General features: G+C 45.9%; 1 protein-coding gene across 1 annotated transcript in view; it reads left to right on the top strand.

Annotated features, from left to right (window-relative positions):
- Positions 1-19,179, top strand: part of LOC308158437 (tetraspanin-18B-like) — a gene marked incomplete at its 3' end in the record, with an annotated part of 45,212 nt that extends 26,033 nt beyond the window's left edge. Inside the window, exons 6-7 of the mRNA XM_080532026.1 lie at positions 18,672-18,755; positions 19,132-19,179. Of these exons, the coding sequence (XP_080388152.1) occupies positions 18,672-18,755; positions 19,132-19,179 (132 nt within the window). The remainder of the gene's footprint in view (positions 1-18,671; positions 18,756-19,131) is intronic.
- Positions 19,180-19,716: the final 537 nt, after the last annotated feature.

The following is a 19,716-nucleotide window of genomic DNA, read 5'->3' as shown; positions in this document are numbered from 1 at the left end:
GGCCTAGCAAGAGAAGGATCTGTGCTTTAGAATCCAAAGGTGGTATACCATATGCTATGGGCTTGAGGTGGGAATGATGCAACGCTGCTTCTGGCGTAGGTATCTCAGCTCTTTCGGTGGGAATGTTGTTACACTCTATTAGTGTAGGTAGTGTCACTGTTGTAGCTCCATCCACAGATTCCACCACAAAGCCTGTGGCTCTCCTTCCTGTCATCTGAGTTGTACCTGCACATGTACGAAGTGTGAATGCTGAATCTGACCCCTTGATGTGGAACATATCAAAGAATTCAGACCTTGCAAGCGACCTGTTGCTTTGGTCATCCAGCACAACATGTGCTCTGGTTGCTCTCTCTGGGTGTGCTTCTGGGAATATATTCACCAGGCAAATCTTCGAGCAGGATCTGCCGCTTTGACCCTCTCCACAGACTTCTGTGCAATTTGAGGTGACTGCAGATTGGTCTGATCCTCCTTCTCCCTCCCCGCCATCCTCAGATGGGGCTGGAGGCGGAGGTCCTGGATGAAGAGCCGTGGTGTGGCTGTTACTCTCACATTCCATGCACTTGATGGCTGTGGTGCAGTTCTTGGCTAGATGAGTAGTTGTGGAACAACATCTGAAGCAGACACCGTTGTCTTTGAGGAAGGCCTTGCGCTCCTCGAGGGGCTTGCTTCTGAAACCTCTGCAGCGTGTTAGGGGGTGTGGCTTCTTATGGAGAGGGCATAGTTTTTTCATGTCCACTGCTGTTCGGCCTGAACCGTCTCGTGTGTCTTTCTCGTGAGAGACATCTGTCTTACGTGCAGAGACCATGCTCTTACTTTGTCTCTTGAATGGCTGCTCTGACTTCATCTGGGCTGTGTTACTCATCGATAGCCTGAAGCTTGGGTCATTGCGAGCTCGTGCCTCTTTGGTGATGAACTCGCAGAAGAATGTGAATGGGGGAAAAACTACCTGTCGCTCAGCTTTGTATCTGGAACCCTGTGATATCCATTTCTCTTGGATGTTGTAGGGCAACTTGTCTACGATGGGCAAAATGCCGCGTGAAGTGTCCAGATAGCTCAAACCAGGCAGGTAACCTTCGAACATGGCTGCTTCCAACTCTTGGAGAAGGTCACTTAGCTCTCTCAGCTTCACAGGATCTTTATTGCTGATCTTTGGGAAGTTCTCCAGCCTGTCGAAGAGGGACTTTTCAATTACCTCTGGAGACCCGAAGCACTCTTCTAAGCGTTCCCAAGCTTTGCATAGACCTTGAGATGAATGACCTACATGTACTGCTCTTATTCGTTTCACGTGCTTTGCAGATTCACTCCCTAACCACTTAATCATGAGGTCCATCTCTTCATTAGCACTGAGTAGTAGTCCGTCAATGGCGTTCTTGAAGGACGACTTCCATGCCCAGTAATCTTCTGGGTGATCATCGAACTTGGTGAGACCGGAGGTTACGAGGTCTCTGCGTGCTAGGTACCGAGCCACATCACTGATGTCGCTTGTGTCACCGCTTCCTGTTGGTTTGTATGGTGAACCCTTGGGCCTGCTGGGTGTGGGCTGCTCTGATGAGGGCTGCCCTGATGTCTTTGGCCTACTAGGTCGCAGTGATGGAGAGCTGTGCTCATGCTTCACAGTGGAGGAGTGCTGTCTCTCGTATGAAACAGTCAGACGCTGTCTGGGTGGTGAGGAGGATCTCAGCCTATGGACTATCGGTTCCAGATTGGCTATAGAGTCCTTAACATCTTCGGCAGATAGTGGTAGCTGTGACTGTTGTTCTACGTACTGGCGTGTGCGGTCAACAGTGGCATGAATGACAGCTTCGATACCGTTGTTTTCTTCCTCCGCTGCTGCTTCAAGAACATTAGCTTCAGCGATGGCTTCTGCCACTTCTTTCTCATGCAGCAAGTTCTTTAATTTTGCTTCCATTTGGGCTTTTTCGATCATAATCTCTGATTCCATTTTTGCATAGCTAGCACGTGTGCGTGCTACTTCCACTTTGACACGTGCATTGACAGCTGCCCTACTGGCTGTTGATTTAAAAGACCTAGATGTGCTAGAGGCCACTGACCTTGTCTCAGCATTGCTCAACTCTTCCATCATGAATATTGCTGTGTGCTTGGCGTGAGCAAGGATGATGGGGAGCAGTGCTGAAGATCTCTCTCCTTGAGTCGATCCGCCCGCTGAGTGGTTGCTTTTTTACTATTCTGTTCCCACTGCGCGTAACCAGGGCGCAACTTCCACAGATAGCGAACACACACTGACACATAAATGAATCTTCAGACGCTGGAGTAAAGTTTAGTTCTTTACTCAACCCTCAGAAACATGAGTGGTCGTTTGGTTATTTTTGTAAAACTGTAAATAAACATAAGAGTACAATTACTGTAATGCTCAAAACTATACTGTTACACTTTCAACATCAACAGTATGTAGCCAACATATAATATCAATATAGCAATGCGAATAGTTATACTTAAATAATATAAGCTATGCATTTATAAACATATACAGTATACATTGTAGTTAAACAAGAAAAGAAAAGGCAACTTACAAGCAAAGCCTTTTCCAGGGCAAGAATGTAAACAAAGAGATTCTCCGGAGCTTTTCCTCTCAACTAGCTGCTGCTACGAGCTATCACGTCTGAACAGTGTGCTCACGTCATGTGACTAATGTTCGTCATGTGACTAATCAAAACCGAAACTGAATAAAGGCAGTAACAAATGTAATGTCATAAAATGTCCACTAGATGTCTCTAAAATTAAAACCTAAGAAACCATGACAGCAACGCTTGTACAAAATACGACCGTCAGAGTTTTGTCGAGAGCTGGAGGCGGCTAGAAATATGACGGAGGCAGCCGCCTCATAATTCTCTATGCAGGAAAAACCCTGCTTGACACAGATCATGAACATATCGGTAAAATTATTTAGTTTTCTCCTGCAGCTGGGCATCTACATTATCTAATCCCCCATTGTTTCAATTCATCTGGTGCCTACTTGCGGACAGACTCACCGCGGGACACACCTCCTCCGCGATCACATTCATACATTTATTGACAAACTTCTTTGCATTTAACAATAATAATCACGTGTGCACTGTTGGTTAAATCCCAGGGTTGGGTATCGTTTGGGTTTTATCCGGTACCGGTACCTAACCGATACTTTAAAAACGGTACCGGTACCAAAACGGTACTTAATTCGGTACTTTTGATTTTTAAAAATGACATATATATGTGACGGGGTGTATCTTTTCAAGAATCACTCTCAGCTGGATGGCTCACGTTCATTTATTCTGTCGAAAAATATGTACAGTGCATCAACTTCAACTTCATCAACGGAACGTGCAGGGTCATTGGTCTAATTTCGTCTCAGTGGTTAACAATGAACTCAGACATATAGTAGTCACTCACACTACACAAATTATAACAATAATATAAAACAAAAATACAAAATGTGTAGACTACATAAATCTTCGCTTGTGTGATCGTATAGTGGTCTCCATTTAACAATAACAACAAGAAATCATGAACATCAAAATGCATGGAAAAACAGCGCACTTGGGATACGCATGGAAAACCCCGCACCCGGAATACGCATGGAAAAACCCCGCACCCGGAATACGCATGCGCACCACGTGCAACAATGGCTGCTACCTGACTGTTGGCTAGCTGCGAGCGTGGTGCAAACTCGTGAGGTGGAAAATCCAACCTCCTCATAGAATACAGTCTACTAACAGAACAACAGACATACCATAACACAAAAATAATAATATTACCTGTCGAAAAATATGTACAGTGCATCAACTTCAACTTCATCAACGGAACGTGCAGGGTCATTGGTCTAATTTCTAAAATGATATTACACACGAACAGTCACATTAGCGTCATCAATGCTAACAACAGAAAACTCATTTTACCAATGCTATGATATGTTCCAAGTAAAATACTATACATGGGGAAACTCAAAACAGCTATCTTAATCATCAAACATTCAAATAAAACATAGGTACATTAATAATCTCTTAAATTATATGCGATCTCAGACCCTGCAGAAAACGTGACCTTACCGTCTCAGTGGTTAACAATGAACTGAGGGAGATCACGTTACGTCCCGTGCAAATGCACTGTCCAGCTATATTTACACAGCATCCGGGTCACGGACACAGCGTCCGGGTCACGGACACACCCCGGATATACCACGTCATTATACCTATTTTATTATAATACCTTATTTATTATAATACCTATTTTAGCTATAATTAAACTTGACCTTTCTACTCCGTTACATACACCTCCCTTAAATTATACTAAAATGGGGCAACAGCATGAAAACCGGAGGACAGTAAAAAAAACAGGAGCGAAAAAACAAACAAATGACAAAACAAAAAAAACAACGTGGATCTCGAGCACTGATGTACCAAAACTCAACATTATAAATTCTTCCATAAGAAGTGTGTAAGGACAGATTGGTACCAAAACCCGTACTTATCACAGAGGAGAAAGAGATGCCATTTACATCCCACAGTTGTACATAACTTTGCCCTTACAAGAGGATCTCATGACTCTAGGTCACGACTCAGACCGGAAGCAAAATAAATAAAGAAAAAAAACAGGATGCGCTACGCCCCTACATAGACGCCGCAATGAAACTAAATGCAGAACTTATGAAAGGCTCAGTACTCCCTTTAAGCATCTGCCCTGACATCTCACAAATAAGCCTATTTGGGTTCCTAACACTCCTCCCACATCTCGTGACAACTGATGGAACTTGAGCACTCTGTGAACGTGTGCAAACTACCTGCTCCGGCTCAACCTCAACTAGAATTGGAAGGTCACCATGGGCATCACATCTAGCTTCAGGTGAGTGCACTGTGTCACATACTGTGTCAGGGGGATAATCAGTGTGGCAGTCAGGTAGAGAGTCATCAGGAACACTATCCAGCAACTCATCTGGTCGGTCTTCCTTCGAGGCACTCGGCACGGGCATAGTCCCTCCGTTGACTTCTTCCTCATGGATGCTCTCTGCCCCCGCGCGCTCAGGCGACTCCAAGACCCAGTCCCTGGTGCGCAACCGAGAGGCCTCTTCAACATCAGAGGTGACAGAGCCCTGAACACTGGCACAGGAAGCTATAGACTGCGACTCCTCTAGGGATGCCGGGTTCCCCTCTTGTTCCGGAACTGTCAAGAAGTCAACCGGAAGCAGCATGTTCCTGTGTACAACCTTCTCTCTATTCGTGACAACATCTCTGATCCTGTACACGTTGATGTCCGATCTCACAGACACCACATCGAAAGGAGTTGATTCCCACCGGTCTGCGATCTTCCTCTTCCCTCTCTCACCTCGATTGGCAAGTAGCACTTTGTCACCAACACCCAACGGCAGTCCTCTGACCTTCCGGTTGTACAGTTTGGCGTGACGATCTTGTTCCCTGATGGCATTCCTTTGAGCGATCTGTGCTGCTTCAGAAAGATCTCTCCTCAGATGTTGCACAAACTCATGACGACTGACAACGGCATCATCCTCCAGCACATGATGAAACATGACATCCACGGGCAGCCGTGGGACCCGTCCGAACATCAGGTAGAATGGCGCGAAGCCCGTGGTCTCATGCACAGTGGAGTTGTAGCAGAAGGTCAGTGTCTGGAGCATCTGTGGCCACCTGGACTTGCTCAGTGGAGGGAGGGCCCTTATCATGCCCCCGAGGGTCCTGTTGAACCTCTCTGTGACGCCGTTGCCCATGGGGTGGTATGGAGTCGTATGGGACTTATGCACACCTGCCATCTCTAATAGATCCTTTAGAAGCCGACTCTCAAAGTTAGCTCCCTGATCCGAATGGATTCTTTTGGGGAACCCATATATGCAAAAAAACTTGTCCCATAGACAGCGGGCAACTTGTTTCGCAGTCTGGTTCCGACAGGGGAAGGCAAGAGCTACTTTAGAAAAATGGTCCGTAACAACAAGAACATCAATGGTCTTCTTGTCGCTCTGCTCTGCGGTCCAAAAATCGATGCACACTAAGTCCATAGGAGCTGAAGTGCGGATGCTCTCAAGAGGTGCTCGGGCGTGTGGTTCAGGAGTCTTCCCCAAAATACATCTCTGACAGTGCTTCACGTGATTCTCAACATCCCTCTGCATGCCTGTCCAGAAGAATCGTTCACTGGCCAGAGAGGATGATCTTGAGCGACCCTGGTGGCCAGCAGCATCGTGGACTCCATGCAAGACTTGTCGCTTCAGAGCTTCTGGAGTGACGAACTGAAAGATCCTCTTGTCCCTGATGCGGTCTCTCTTCACACGGTAGAGGAGTCCACTACGCACTCTCAACTTCTTCCAGTGTTTCAACAGCCTGAGCACACAGCTAGACTCAGCTGTTCTCTCGTGTGCATTTGGTTTCCTATGTCGCTGCATATAAAAGAGAACCCTGCTCACTACAGCATCTTGTTGCTGGAGATTGTGTAATTGACTCTGTGGGATGGCGATGGAAGGGTCTTCCTCGGGCAATTGCAAATACTCCGGATTAATGTAGGGCAGCTGAGAAACACCCCCAGTACGATGGACGTCCATGACAGCAGACACCTCCTCAGCACTAATGGCACCTCCAGAAGACTCAGGACTCAGGACCTCATCTGTGTCGACATCAGTGTGCTGAACACCTTGACAGTTGGTAGTCAGCCGGAAAGCGTCCTGCACCGTACCAGCCACTACTCCATTCACCTGATCCAGCAAGGACAGGTAAGGCTCCCTCACCAGGCGATGACTCACACAGGACTTAACAAATGGCTCACGGCTCAGCGCATCAGCGACTATGTTCCTAGGCCCTGGGATATAATTCAGATCGAAGTCATATGCAGCAAGTTTGGCCACCCACCTCTGTTCGCATGCATCTAACTTGGGCTTCGTTAGGATGTAGGTCAAGGGGTTGTTATCCGACCATGCTGTGAAATGCACTCCCTTCAGCCAGTGGGAAAACTTCTCGCATACAGCCCACTTCAATGCCAGGAACTCAAGTCGGTGAGCTGGATAGTTCAACTGAGCATGTGACAGCGTCCTACTAGCGAAGGCAACTGGTCTTGCAACTTTATCACCAGGCTGGAGCTGAGAGATGACGGCGCCAATCCCATCGAATGAAGCATCCACTGCTAGGAAAAATGGCTTTGCGAAATCAGGATGGGCCAGGGTTACAGAATGCAGGAAATCGCGCTTCAATATCTCGAAAGCATCCCTACACTCGGGCGTCCAGTCAGCTGGTTTGAGCTTTACAAGATTGTGACATTTCTTCACTGGTTTTCTCCCTCTGCGTGCCTTTTCTCCAGCGTTCTGTCCAGAGAGAAGCTTGAATAGGGGTCTGGCCTTAGAGGAACAATCTTCAATGAAGTGCTGATAATAAAGCATCATGCCCAAGAAGGACCTAATCTTCTTCTGTGAAGGAGACACCCCATCACTGTCCATCAGATCGGATACCTGTACTTGGCTAATGGCTTCAACCTTCCCAGGGTCCGTCTGCACTCCTGACTCATTGATGATATGGCCGAGAAACCGTACTGATTTCCGCAGAAGATAGCACTTCTTTGGAGCCAATTTGAGATTGTTGTACTTCAAACGAGAGAAAACCATCTCTAGACGCTCGAGTGCCAACTGTTCTGTAGGAGCGAAGACCATAACATCGTCTAGGTAGCACAATAGACTGGTGAAATTCTGATCCCCAAAGATCGAGAGCATCATCCGCATGAATGTAGCCGGGCTGTTGGACAACCCTTGAGGCATCCGGTTATATTCATGCAGGCCAAAGGGAGAGGAGAACGCAGTGTATTTCTTGTGGTCCTCATGTAAAGGCACGTTGTAGAAACCAGAGGTAAGGTCCATTGTGGAGAAGTAGGCATTACCACCTAGTGCAGCCAGCGCGTCAGCCTGATGAGGCAGCGGATGTGCGTCTTTCGTTGTCCTCGCATTAAGCCATCTGAAGTCCGTACAGATGCGCAATCCTCCATCCTTCTTCCACACAAGAACCAAGGGCGAGGCATATTCGCTGTTGGACTTACGAATTATGCCCTTCTCCTCCATGTCGTTGATGGCAGACCTCAGCTTCTCGTAGTGGTTCGGTGGCACTCTGCGGTAGGGCAGGCGAAATGGCCTCTCGTCCACCAGATGTATCTTGTGCACGAAGTCAGACGCCTCACCACAGTCCAACTTGTGGCGTGAAAAGATTGACTCGTATTTCACAACAAGCTGACAAAGCTTCTCTCTCCACAGGTCAGAGACTTCACACGCGTCCAAGTCTAGGTCGCGTAGACCAAGTTCCTCCAGTGCCTTTCTGATGTCTTCTTTGGGCCTTGCTACAGACTCACCAGTCACGGATTGTGGGGAAGACTGAATGTGGTCGGGCGGGGACAGATCTTCAGCGGCAATGCAGGGGAACACGTCCGCCAATTTGGTGTTTCGCTTCAGCACTACCGGCTCACCGGTGGGATTCACAACCTTCATAGGCAGCCATCGGTCGCCCCACATCGGCGTAACAACTCTGCCAACCACAACTTTATTCGGTCTGCATCTGGACTGAGTTGGTTCCACAACCACCGTACTGCCCTCTGATATAGGTGCCGACACAGGGAGTCTGCCCCATACAAGATGCTCACTATTTGGCTGTAGCACCACACACTGTTGTAGCTTCAGTGTGCCAACCTTCTCAGGCACTATCTCACCCCTCCATCTCTCTGTATTGGAAAGGAGAGAGAAGAAGTGATGACAGTCCCCATCACTGCCACCACCATGTTCAGATATCAGCCGCCAATAGCTGTCAGTCTTCCTCATCAACTCTAGGATTTTCTTGATGGCATTACTGCCTAGTATCATGTCATCGGTCTGTCCAGGCACCACAAGCATTGGGATGACCATCTTGCAGTCATACACCACCACATCGACATTGTATATTGCCTTAGGTACAACTCGGTGACCACCACATCCTATGATAATGACATCATCAGCGGGGCATCCTCTCAGATCAGGGTTACGCTGCAAGAGACGCGCCTCCGCAGCCTCGCTAAGCGTGCATGCCATAGAACCACTGTCTATCATCGCTCTAAGAGAGACATCTGCAGCGGAGACAGTGGTGTAGAATAAACTATCAGACCTTTGGACTCTGTGTAGACCTTGAAATACTACTGTCTTGTTCGAAGGCGCTCTGGAGATGAATGACTTGTACGTTGACTCACAATCAGCCATTTCATCATTTGGGGAGATATCAACAGGATCTGCACAGTCCTCCCTTGAATGCAGATCTATAAGTTTCCCTGCTGCGCCGACTGGGCACGTCCCTGCATCGGACACTTGGATCTGGGGTGTCCAGGCGAATGGCACTGGAAGCAGAGCCTCTGGTCACGGCAGTGAGTCCAAGCAGAGTGTCTAGCGTCGCCACACACAGCACACGGCAGGTTATTCAGACCCTCAATCCTGGGGGGGCTGGGTCTATACTGCTTGTTTGACATGTCCTTAGCAGGAGCAGACTTCTCCACTAGGACTTTCTCTAGCATTGAGATGATACGTTCAAAGGCCTCTGCCCCCTTGTCTGGGCGAGTATCCTGCTTTTCAGGTGAACACATATCAGTGCCTGACATCTCAACTCTGTTCACTAGCACACCCTCACTGGGCCTTTTACTCACGGCTGCGGCAGCACCGTTCGAGCACACCTGAGTGTGGAACTCGTCAAGTACATCTTGGACCTCTACAGCAGTCCACTTATCGATCGTCTTTGATCTGAAAGTCATGGCAAGCTCTTTGGATGGACAGTTCCTGATGAACATACGTGTCACCTCCAGGAGAGGGCACTCAAGTGTTTTACCTTGTTCTTTGAGGCGATCAGTGGCAACATCTGCAGCTTGATTGAGGCGGCAGCGTGGTGTAGAAGTCGGCTAGGGGGATAGGTGAACAGGGAACAGCAGCAAAATGCTTACGTAGAAGACCATAGATGGCCTCTGGGTTTTCAGCGACATTAATGCCACTGCTCCTCGTCCCATACTTCACTACATCCTTAGCCCTGCCCCTGAGATGGGTGAATATTTCTTCCGCCTGCTGATCTGCTCTGATGTTCGCCTTTTTCACATAACTCCTCATTATGTCTTCCCACTCACGCACATTCACTGCGTCCTTATCATCCCCTCTGAACGTTGGAGGCTCCTTCACCCTCCTGTGAGGTACCAACTGGACTTGGGACAGGTCTAGACTCTGGGTGGATGTATCAGTGGGCGTGGTCTGTACATGCGCAGTGCTAAGAGGAGGTAGCGTTGAGTCAAGGCGTGCAAGTATGCTATCTGCCAGCTGTAGACCAACATCTCTAATTATGTCACTCATCTGGCTCACTACATTAGGTAACTGGAAAGCAGAGATTGGGGATGGGGCATCACTGACCCGTGTGCTCGGTGCATGATCAATGTCGTGGCTCTGAGAAGGAACTGTGTCCCCACTAACTGAAAGGGCCCCAGCAGCATCCTGACTACCCACAACATGAACATCACCCCCCTGAACAGGACTATCATAACTCAACACTGGAATCCCCCTACCTCCACTGAGGAGGATCGCTCTACCCCTCCCAATGCTACTGCTTAGTGGCGTACTGAAACATCCTGGTCTGTGGCTCATGTTGAATTACAATTCAATAAAACAGTACTATACAGACTAATCGGATAAAAGACCAGTAAAGAAAAATGTCACCAAAACAGCAATAAAACTAAAATAAATCACAGATCACATTCATTAATTCAACAATCCATTTGTGCATAACATCACCGAATGGACTGAGTGAAACCATACGCCGCCCACCAGACAGCACGCAGGAGCGGTCCAGCAGAGTGATCCAGAAGAGTGGTCCCGGTCAAGGTGAAGAGTTGACTTCAGGTCCACAGGTCACGGCACCAATGTGACGGGGTGTATCTTTTCAAGAATCACTCTCAGCTGGATGGCTCACGTTCATTTATTCTGTCGAAAAATATGTACAGTGCATCAACTTCAACTTCATCAACGGAACGTGCAGGGTCATTGGTCTAATTTCGTCTCAGTGGTTAACAATGAACTCAGACATATAGTAGTCACTCACACTACACAAATTATAACAATAATATAAAACAAAAATACAAAATGTGTAGACTACATATAGTGGTCTCCATTTAACAATAACAACAAGAAATCATGAACATCAAAATGCATGGAAAAACAGCGCACTTGGGATACGCATGGAAAACCCCGCACCCGGAATACGCATGGAAAAACCCCGCACCCGGAATACGCATGCGCACCACGTGCAACAATGGCTGCTACCTGACTGTTGGCTAGCTGCGAGCGTGGTGCAAACTCGGGAGGTGGAAAATCCAACCTCCTCATAGAATACAGTCTACTAACAGAACAACAGACATACCATAACCCAAAAATAATAACATTACCTGTCGAAAAATATGTACAGTGCATCAACTTCAACTTCATCAACGGAACGTGCAGGGTCATTGGTCTAATTTCTAAAATGATATTACACACGAACAGTCACATTAGCGTCATCAATGCTAACAACAGAAAACTCATTTTACCAATGCTATGATATGTTCCAAGTAAAATACTATACATGGGGAAACTCAAAACAGCTATCTTAATCATCAAACATTCAAATAAAACATAGGTACATTAATAATCTCTTAAATTATATGCGATCTCAGACCCTGCAGAAAACGTGACCTTACCGTCTCAGTGGTTAACAATGAACTGAGGGAGATCACGTTACGTCCCGTGCAAATGCACTGTCCAGCTATATTTACACAGCATCCGGGTCACGGACACAGCGTCCGGGTCACGGACACACCCCGGATATACCACGTCATTATACCTATTTTATTATAATACCTTATTTATTATAATACCTATTTTAGCTATAATTAAACTTGACCTTTCTACTCCGTTACATATATATATATATATAATAATAACACGGTCGACAACATTAAACAGCTTTTCACTTTTTTATTGCTGAGGCACAATATATATTAGTTAACTATACACTCAAATTAAAATAAATGAAAATAAAACTCCTGCTGACTGAGGCACAATATACATATATATATATATATATATATATATATATATATATAATATTACAGTTAAATATACACTCAAATAAAAAATAAATAAAAATAAAACTCCCACCTCAGCAATTCTTTTGCAAAAAGATCAGCATATTTGCCTTCTCTGGCAAAATACGACACCTCTCTTGACTTTTTTATTGTCATTTTGACTTTTTTTTTGTTTTGACATAATTGTCTAATGGCACAGATTTATAAACATAAAGTAAACAAATATTGTTTTCACGTCACTTTACCTGAAACTGAACGACACAGCGCGGAGCGAATTCCCTGGTAAAACGTTTCTCTCCCCCCGCTGTCAACGGGAGTCGTCAACCAGGAAGCGGTGCTGAGAGAGCAAGACACGGATCTACCGGCATTTGACTGCCGCTGGACTGAGGAACACCATAGGCACAGCACATCGCCATAATAGCGATAAAGTGCGAATGATTTTAAGCATTTTGAGCACTTCGCGTTGTTTTCGTCGAGTCGGGTGAAATGCAGCCACACTTTAGAACGCTGCTTCATTAGGGCCTTCGGCATTCTCGGTGACCTCGTAGCTAGGCTAGCTAGCGAAATTCTATAATATTATTATGATTATGATGATGATGATAATAATAATAATAATACAATAATACAATAATACAACTAACTATATTACTACACTTACTATAAACTCACTCTTCTTAAGTTCTCAACACAACTGCTCACCTCAGTACCACGACACGCACTGATTGGAAATTTAACAGGCGATGTCACGTCACGACTCAAGTCACGTGTGGTTGACTGTTGCATGACACCGGACACCAGGGGGGATTTTTTTTTAGAAAAGTACCGAAATGAGGTACCGAAATCTCCTTTGCGATTCGGTACGGGTACATACCGAATGTAAAGTAACCGGTACCTACCGGTACCGATTTTCGGTACCCAACCCTATTAAATCCCCTGCATTCTGAATCAACTTTTCTCTTTACCAACCGTTTGGCCATTGTTCATCTCTCTGAACGTTCGTTCTAGTTCGTGTGCACCTGCTACAGATCCGTGCTCGTTCACTATGGAACGTTACGTTGAATGTACCGCATTCTGTGGGCGGGTGAAACGAACTAATAATGTTATTAATGAAACTAGTTTATAACTAAGGGACATTTTAATTTGAAAGCCAACCTTTAATATCAAATACAGATATGATATGATTAAAACATATATTTAAAGTTTAATTTTCAAAATATGTTTCTGGCACTGTTGAGAGTGTGTGGGGGCGACGTTGTTCAAAGGGCCGGTCCAAGTGTGGGGGTGGGCCGTGTTCGGCCCGCGGGCCGTAGTTTGAACAAACACCTCTTCTCTAGCTCGTCCTCCCCCCTCTGGTGAATGTTCACCTTCATTAATACAAGTCTCTTCACCTGCGCCAGAGCGCTTTGACCGGTCATTTAAAGGGACAGTACCCCAAAACAAGAAGACATTATGTATCACAAAACTAGGAAAATAATAACAGAAAAACACTTCATGGCTTACAACACAGTACATCAATGTGGCTTTGAGCCTCGGAAAAGCGCTATATAAATATAATGAATTATTATTATTACTGAGGCATTTCGAAGACAGCGCCTCAGCCAACTTTGGACCCGGAAACACGTCACGACTTAACAACCGAATATGATCATCACACACTGCATTCATCAAAATATAACTTGTCTCATGTCCTATGTCATATAGCCTATGGGCTATGTGTCTATATAATCAGGGGTGCACATAACTTTTTGGGGCCAGTGCTCAGAGGAGCACCTAGGGATGCTGCTTGGTGCTCCCCGAGCTCGCGAGTCACGACCCGTCCCACAGGATGGATAAAAAAGGGATACATGGATAACTTATATTAGCAAAACGACATTTATTGATAAATAAAGATGAACGAACAAATGATTGTGTGCAAAACAAAAGAAACAAATGCAAAATCAAATGACTGCTCTTTAAGCATGAAAGTCTGTCAGACTCCTTTAAACACAATGAAATCAACTGACATCTCTTTAAGCAGTAACTGAATGTCTGTTCTTTAAACACAATGAAATCAACTGACATCTCTTTAAGCACTCCGACTCCGCCGTAGTGCTGCCACAAACGATTATTTTCATAGTCGACTAGTCACCGATTATTTTAACGATTAGTCGACTAAATGGATCATAAATTACAGCTTATCGCACAATTACTCAATCGCTCTTATTTAGCTATCATCTTCTAAATCAGCTTCTACATTTAGCTTGAAGTTGTTAGTTGTTGTTGTAGGCATGTGCTAACTAAAAATAAAGACAATTAAAATGATTGTTCACTCAAAAATATATATTTTAATGAACTTTGCAGATTTATTTCTGGCATCACTTGCATGTAATGTAATGTAAAGAGTAGTAGAGAGTGCAAACTGCTGAGTAAAATGAGGTAGGCTAGGCACTAGGCAACCAAAAGATTACAAAAACAAAAAGAAATACTTGTACAGAGTACAAAAGTTTTGCTTTGCTTCACTCATCTCTGGCATCAAACATACATTTTAAATGTATTGAATAGTGCTGCAAAATAAAATGAGGTAGGCACTAAGGCAACTAAAAAAGAGCAATTATCCACAAAAAGAAATGTTTGTAGAGAAAAGGTTTGGTCTCAATCAAATAACATAACAAAGAAAAGTGCAGGAGACTGAGCAAAGACATTGTTTCTCTCCTGTGTGGACTATTCATTCATAGCGAGGAAAGTCAGCATTTCCACATGTTCTGGAGAGAGGCTTGCTCTCTTTTGAGAGCAGATGTTCCCTGCTGCAGAGAAGATCCTCTCGGATGGGGTGGAGGTTGCAGGGATGCACAGAAAAGATTTTGCCAGCTTTGATAGTGTGGGGAAACGCCCCTAATGTGCGTTATTTTGGCAGACGAGATGTCAAACTTTTCTACCACTTCCTCCTACAGCACATAACGTAAAATAATGAAAGAAGGCTTTTAACGTAACGATATCGTTAGCCAATAACAAGCTAACTAGCTTACTGAGACGAGCCATCGTCTTCCTCGTCATCTGCCACAACGTGCTTCCTTTTTAGATGCTCGCGCATCATAGACGTGCTGCCATGATAAGCGAGTTCAGCTTTGCAAATTGTATATTTTACATTGTTTTTTTCAACGTTGTGGTTGAAATGCTCCCACACTTTAGAGGTACGAGGACGGGAAGACATTTCTCTGTTTGTTTTTCCGGGGACGTCACGTGTGCCCCGGATGACCGACACTGCGCATGTACATCAAAGACACTGGGAGACGCTAGCCAGTGGCAGCTTCAGGGAAGAAAAACGGGGGGGAAAAAAAGAAAGAAAAAATCGTATTTCAGCTCCAAAAAAACATGCGACAACGTCGATTACCAAATATGTCGGCGACGATTTTGGTAATCGACGTCGTCGCGACTAGTCGACTAATCGTGGCAGCCCTGAGTCTGTTCTGTAAACACTGAAATCAACTTTTCAACAAAAAGTTACAGCCTAAGCATTTACTTATGCTACAAGCTTAATCATCATCACTGCTCTCTTGGCTGCTGTTAATACTGTCCTCAATTTCAACCATGGTAGAGGATGTTGTAGGCTATCACTTTAAATAGCTCATTATTTTGATTGTGCAACAAAGTCTTTTTTTCTTCTTTTTTCTAATAGAATTCCCAACCATATTCCCTGGGTCAGGGGTCGAGGTGCGATAATGAAGCTGTAAAACAAACGTCTGAACATTTGAAAGCTTCAGAGAAAAGAAACGTGTCCCTTGGTGTTGTTTTTCCTTTTAGCGACGAGTCGTTCGGGACTGAATTTTCACATGTCGGCGTGATAACCGTGCGATACGCGATACGCGGAATGAAAGTACAAGTTACGATACTTTCCGAATGTTTTCGTGAGGGGAGTCGCCGTGGTCGTCGTCGGTCGACTGTTGTGATGGGTTACTCGTCGGGCCTTCGGCTGAGGGGACGGCAAATAGTTACTTAGTGGGGCTTGCAGTGATGCAGCAGTCAGCAGTCAGCAGTTGGATTTTGAGGAAGTAAATTCCTCTCCCAGCGCTTCCAGCTGTTGGTGCGCAAGAGCGCGTTCATGCCGCTGATCTGCCGCGCAGCAAGCATTTTGGCGACGCATGCGCACTGGCGCACCAGTTATGTGCACCCCTGTATATAATATTCATGTAGTTACCATTATGAGACTATGCACTGGGAGTCCTCATTCCACCAGCTTCTTTTTGAATTCTCTCTTTCGGGACCAGCTGTGACAGAAATTGCATGGCAGGGCAGAGTCTGAGGACCCGGTCTGTCCGCTGCCTCTGGTCCTCTGGTCCTCTGGTCCTCCTGCCTCTGGTCCTCCTGCCTCTGGTCCTCCTGCCTCTGGTCCTCTGGTTCTCTGGTCCTCTGGTCCTCCTGCCTCTGGTCCTCCTGCCTCTGGTCCTCCTGCCTCTGGTCCTCCTGTCTCTGGTCCTCTGGTTCTCTGGTCCTCTGGTCCTCCTGCCTCTGGTCCTCCTGCCTCTGGTCCTCTGGTTCTCTGGTCCTCTGGTCCTCCTGCCTCTGGTCCTCCTGCCTCTGGTCCTCCTGCCTCTGGTCCTCCTGCCTCTGGTCCTCCTGTCTCTGGTCCTCCTGCCTCTGGTCCTCCTGCCTCTGGTCCTCTGGTTCTCTGGTCCTCTGGTCCTCCTGCCTCTGGTCCTCCACTGCCTCTGGTCCTCCTGTCTCTGGTCCTCTGGTCCTCCTGCCTCTGGTCCTCCTGCCTCTGGTCCTCCTGCCTCTGGTTCTCCTGTCTCTGGTCCTCCTGCCTCTGGTCCTCCTGCCTCTGGTCCTCCTGCCTCTGGTCGTCCTGCCTCTGGTTCTCCTGTCTCTGGTCCTCCTGCCTCTGGTCCTCCTGCCTCTGGTCCTCCTGCCTCTGGTCCTATACTGCGCTGGTCATGCCAGATGGAGGTTGTGGCCAAAACAGTTGAGCCATGGCCAATCCCGGGCCCTGATGGCGGCTGAAACGTTCATCGCCGTTATGAGTCCAAGTGCCGCCCGGAGTGCATCAATAATATTGACTGCCCTGTGGCTTTCTGGGGAAAAAAGCTATTCTGTAGGCATTTTGACTGTAGCTTCCAGTCGGATGTAACAAAGTGGATTGTTAACGACATGTATGGTAAATGGACTGACTTATATAGCGGCTTATTCCAAAGCGCTTTACAATGGCCTCTCATTCACCCGTTCACACACATATTCACACACCAATGGTGGCAAGCTACCACGCAAGGCGCCGGCCCGTTCATTGGGAGCAATTTGGGGTTCTGTGTCTTGCCCAAGGACACTTTGACATGTGGCCAGCCAGGGCTCGAACCGCCGATCTGCCAACCTTGCGATCATTAGACGCCAGCTCTACCTCCTGCGCCACAGCCACCCCATATGGCGTCACGTCAGCCAATATCTGTTTGAAAGCGACAGCAGCGCTTGATCCCATTAGCGTTCCCATTTCTGGCATCTTCTTTTTCCTGCAAATCTGGCAAATGACCGTGTCCAAATCTGCAGGCTTGTCCTTTATCACAGGTTGGAAACTTAAACGCTGCCATATACGGAGCAGCAGTGGCTTTTTCTTTAGGGACCGAGTCATTAGCACGAGTGATATCTTTTTTTTTTCAGGTGGAAGAGCACCTGTAATCGTTTCTCCCTGACTGCTCTGGCAGAACCGCTGTTACACATTGTGGTTTGCCAAATGTCGCTTCATTTGGCAGTTTGATAGATAAGGGAGCAGATTTGTTATGACGGTATTAAAAGGTTTGGCTTAAGGGCCCCCAAAAATTGCAACAAAAAGAAAAAACGCAAAACGCCGCAAAGTGTAGTGCGGACAGCTGAGAGGATCAGCGGATGTGAGCTCACCTCCATCCAGGACACCTACAAGGGTGTCAGAAAGGAGTGTCAGAAAGGCCCTCATGGTTATCAGGGACCCCAGTCACCCCAATCAGAAACTGTTGGAGGTACTGTCGTCGGCCGTAGCCTCGGGGCTAAAGCCCAGAGGCTGACAAACAGCTATTTCCCTCAAGCAATCAGGCTCCTGGAGAAACACACCATAAGAAAACAACGGACTCCCACCAAACCAACCACACACACACACTACAAAAATAATATGATATATTATATTATAGGACTACTTGCACACTACGGATTACTTGTACACTACCTGACTACTTGACTACTTGCACTGTATTATATTGCATTTCATCTCATTGTTCTTTGCATATCAGTTTGCACTACTGAATCCACTGTAGTACGACTGAGTACTACTATCACTTTATTACTTTATTATGACTTATTTTACTTTACTTATTAGTTATTTACTTATTATTTACTTATTTTACTTCATTGTTGTGATTTGTATCTTGATGCTGCAGGGCCTATGTTGAGGAACCAAAGCCAAATAGTTTTACTCTTGTGTACTTGTGTAATGTAGTAATAAAAAGTAAATAATAGTAATAGTAATAGTAAATAATATAAAAAGTAATAAAAGCGATTCTGATTCTGATCCTGATTTCCATCATTCAACAAGTGAGTGTTACATCATTTTCTGTGATCAATGAAATCCTAACTATGCTTGTCACCTCCTGCAGGGGTGCTACTCAGCCGTGGTGGACTACTTTGAGACCTACATCTACCTGGCAGGAGCTCTGGCTATTGTGGTCCTGACAATTGAAGTAAGATCACAACCCTTTTAGTGTCTTTGAGCTCCATTCATAGTTCTGACCTTGGATCGACAGTACATGTTATTCTGTTCAATATTCATGTATTTCCAGACAATGGTTTTGAGACTCAGTTGAAAAGAGTAAGACGTTGTTCTTCGGCGTTCTAAGTGTAGTATAGTGCCACCTAGAGGGCATGAGTGATATTTCATTGTAATTTCCCTTGCAATACAGTTTGTTGGCATTTCCTTTAGAATGACATAAAACTTGGTGATCGTTTGATACACGTAGCATTTTCATCCCTGTATGATTTAGTTTTGATATGGTTCAAATAAATAAAAAACATTGATACCCTAACTGTCCCCTGAAATGATCTCCCTTCTCTCCACAGCTCTTTGCCATGGTGTTTGCTATGTGTCTGTTCAGGGGCATACAGTAGCCCAGACACACACACACACACACACACACACACACACACACACACAAAGGACACTGGATGAAGGGACACAGAAGGAGAAGAAAGCAGAAAAAAAAACATCTGTAGAATATAAACCAAGATGTATTTGTACAGTATTTGTCATTAAGATATTCTGTATTTGTACAATATGTATCTATCAGTGGAGGCCCATTGGTGGTAGAAATGGAAGGAGGACCGGCTCTTTGTAAAGCATGGAATGGAATAAGGAATGATATCAAACACACGTGATGAGTCCATCCTCCGATTTCTACCTCCACCAGCCTCCACTGGTCTGTAAGATATACTGTATTTGTCTGTATAATATTCTGTATGTGTACAGTTGTTTGTCTTGTATGTGGTTGAGTGGGGATGTGTGGTGGAGCGTAATGGTGACTGGGGCGACTGTGACACAGGAGGTAGAGCCGCCGTCTAATGATCGCAAGGTTGGCAGATCAGCGGTTCGAGCCCCGGCTGGCCACATGTCGAAGTGTCCTTGGGCAAGACACTGAACCCCAAATT

The sequence above is a fragment of the Nansenia antarctica genome, assembly GCF_963989245.1.
Source record: "Nansenia antarctica genome assembly, chromosome: 5".
In the NCBI taxonomy this organism is placed as follows: domain Eukaryota; kingdom Metazoa; phylum Chordata; class Actinopteri; order Argentiniformes; family Microstomatidae; genus Nansenia; species Nansenia antarctica.
Note: the sequence above shows the minus strand (reverse complement) of the source record. Positions and strands in the feature narration are given on the sequence as shown.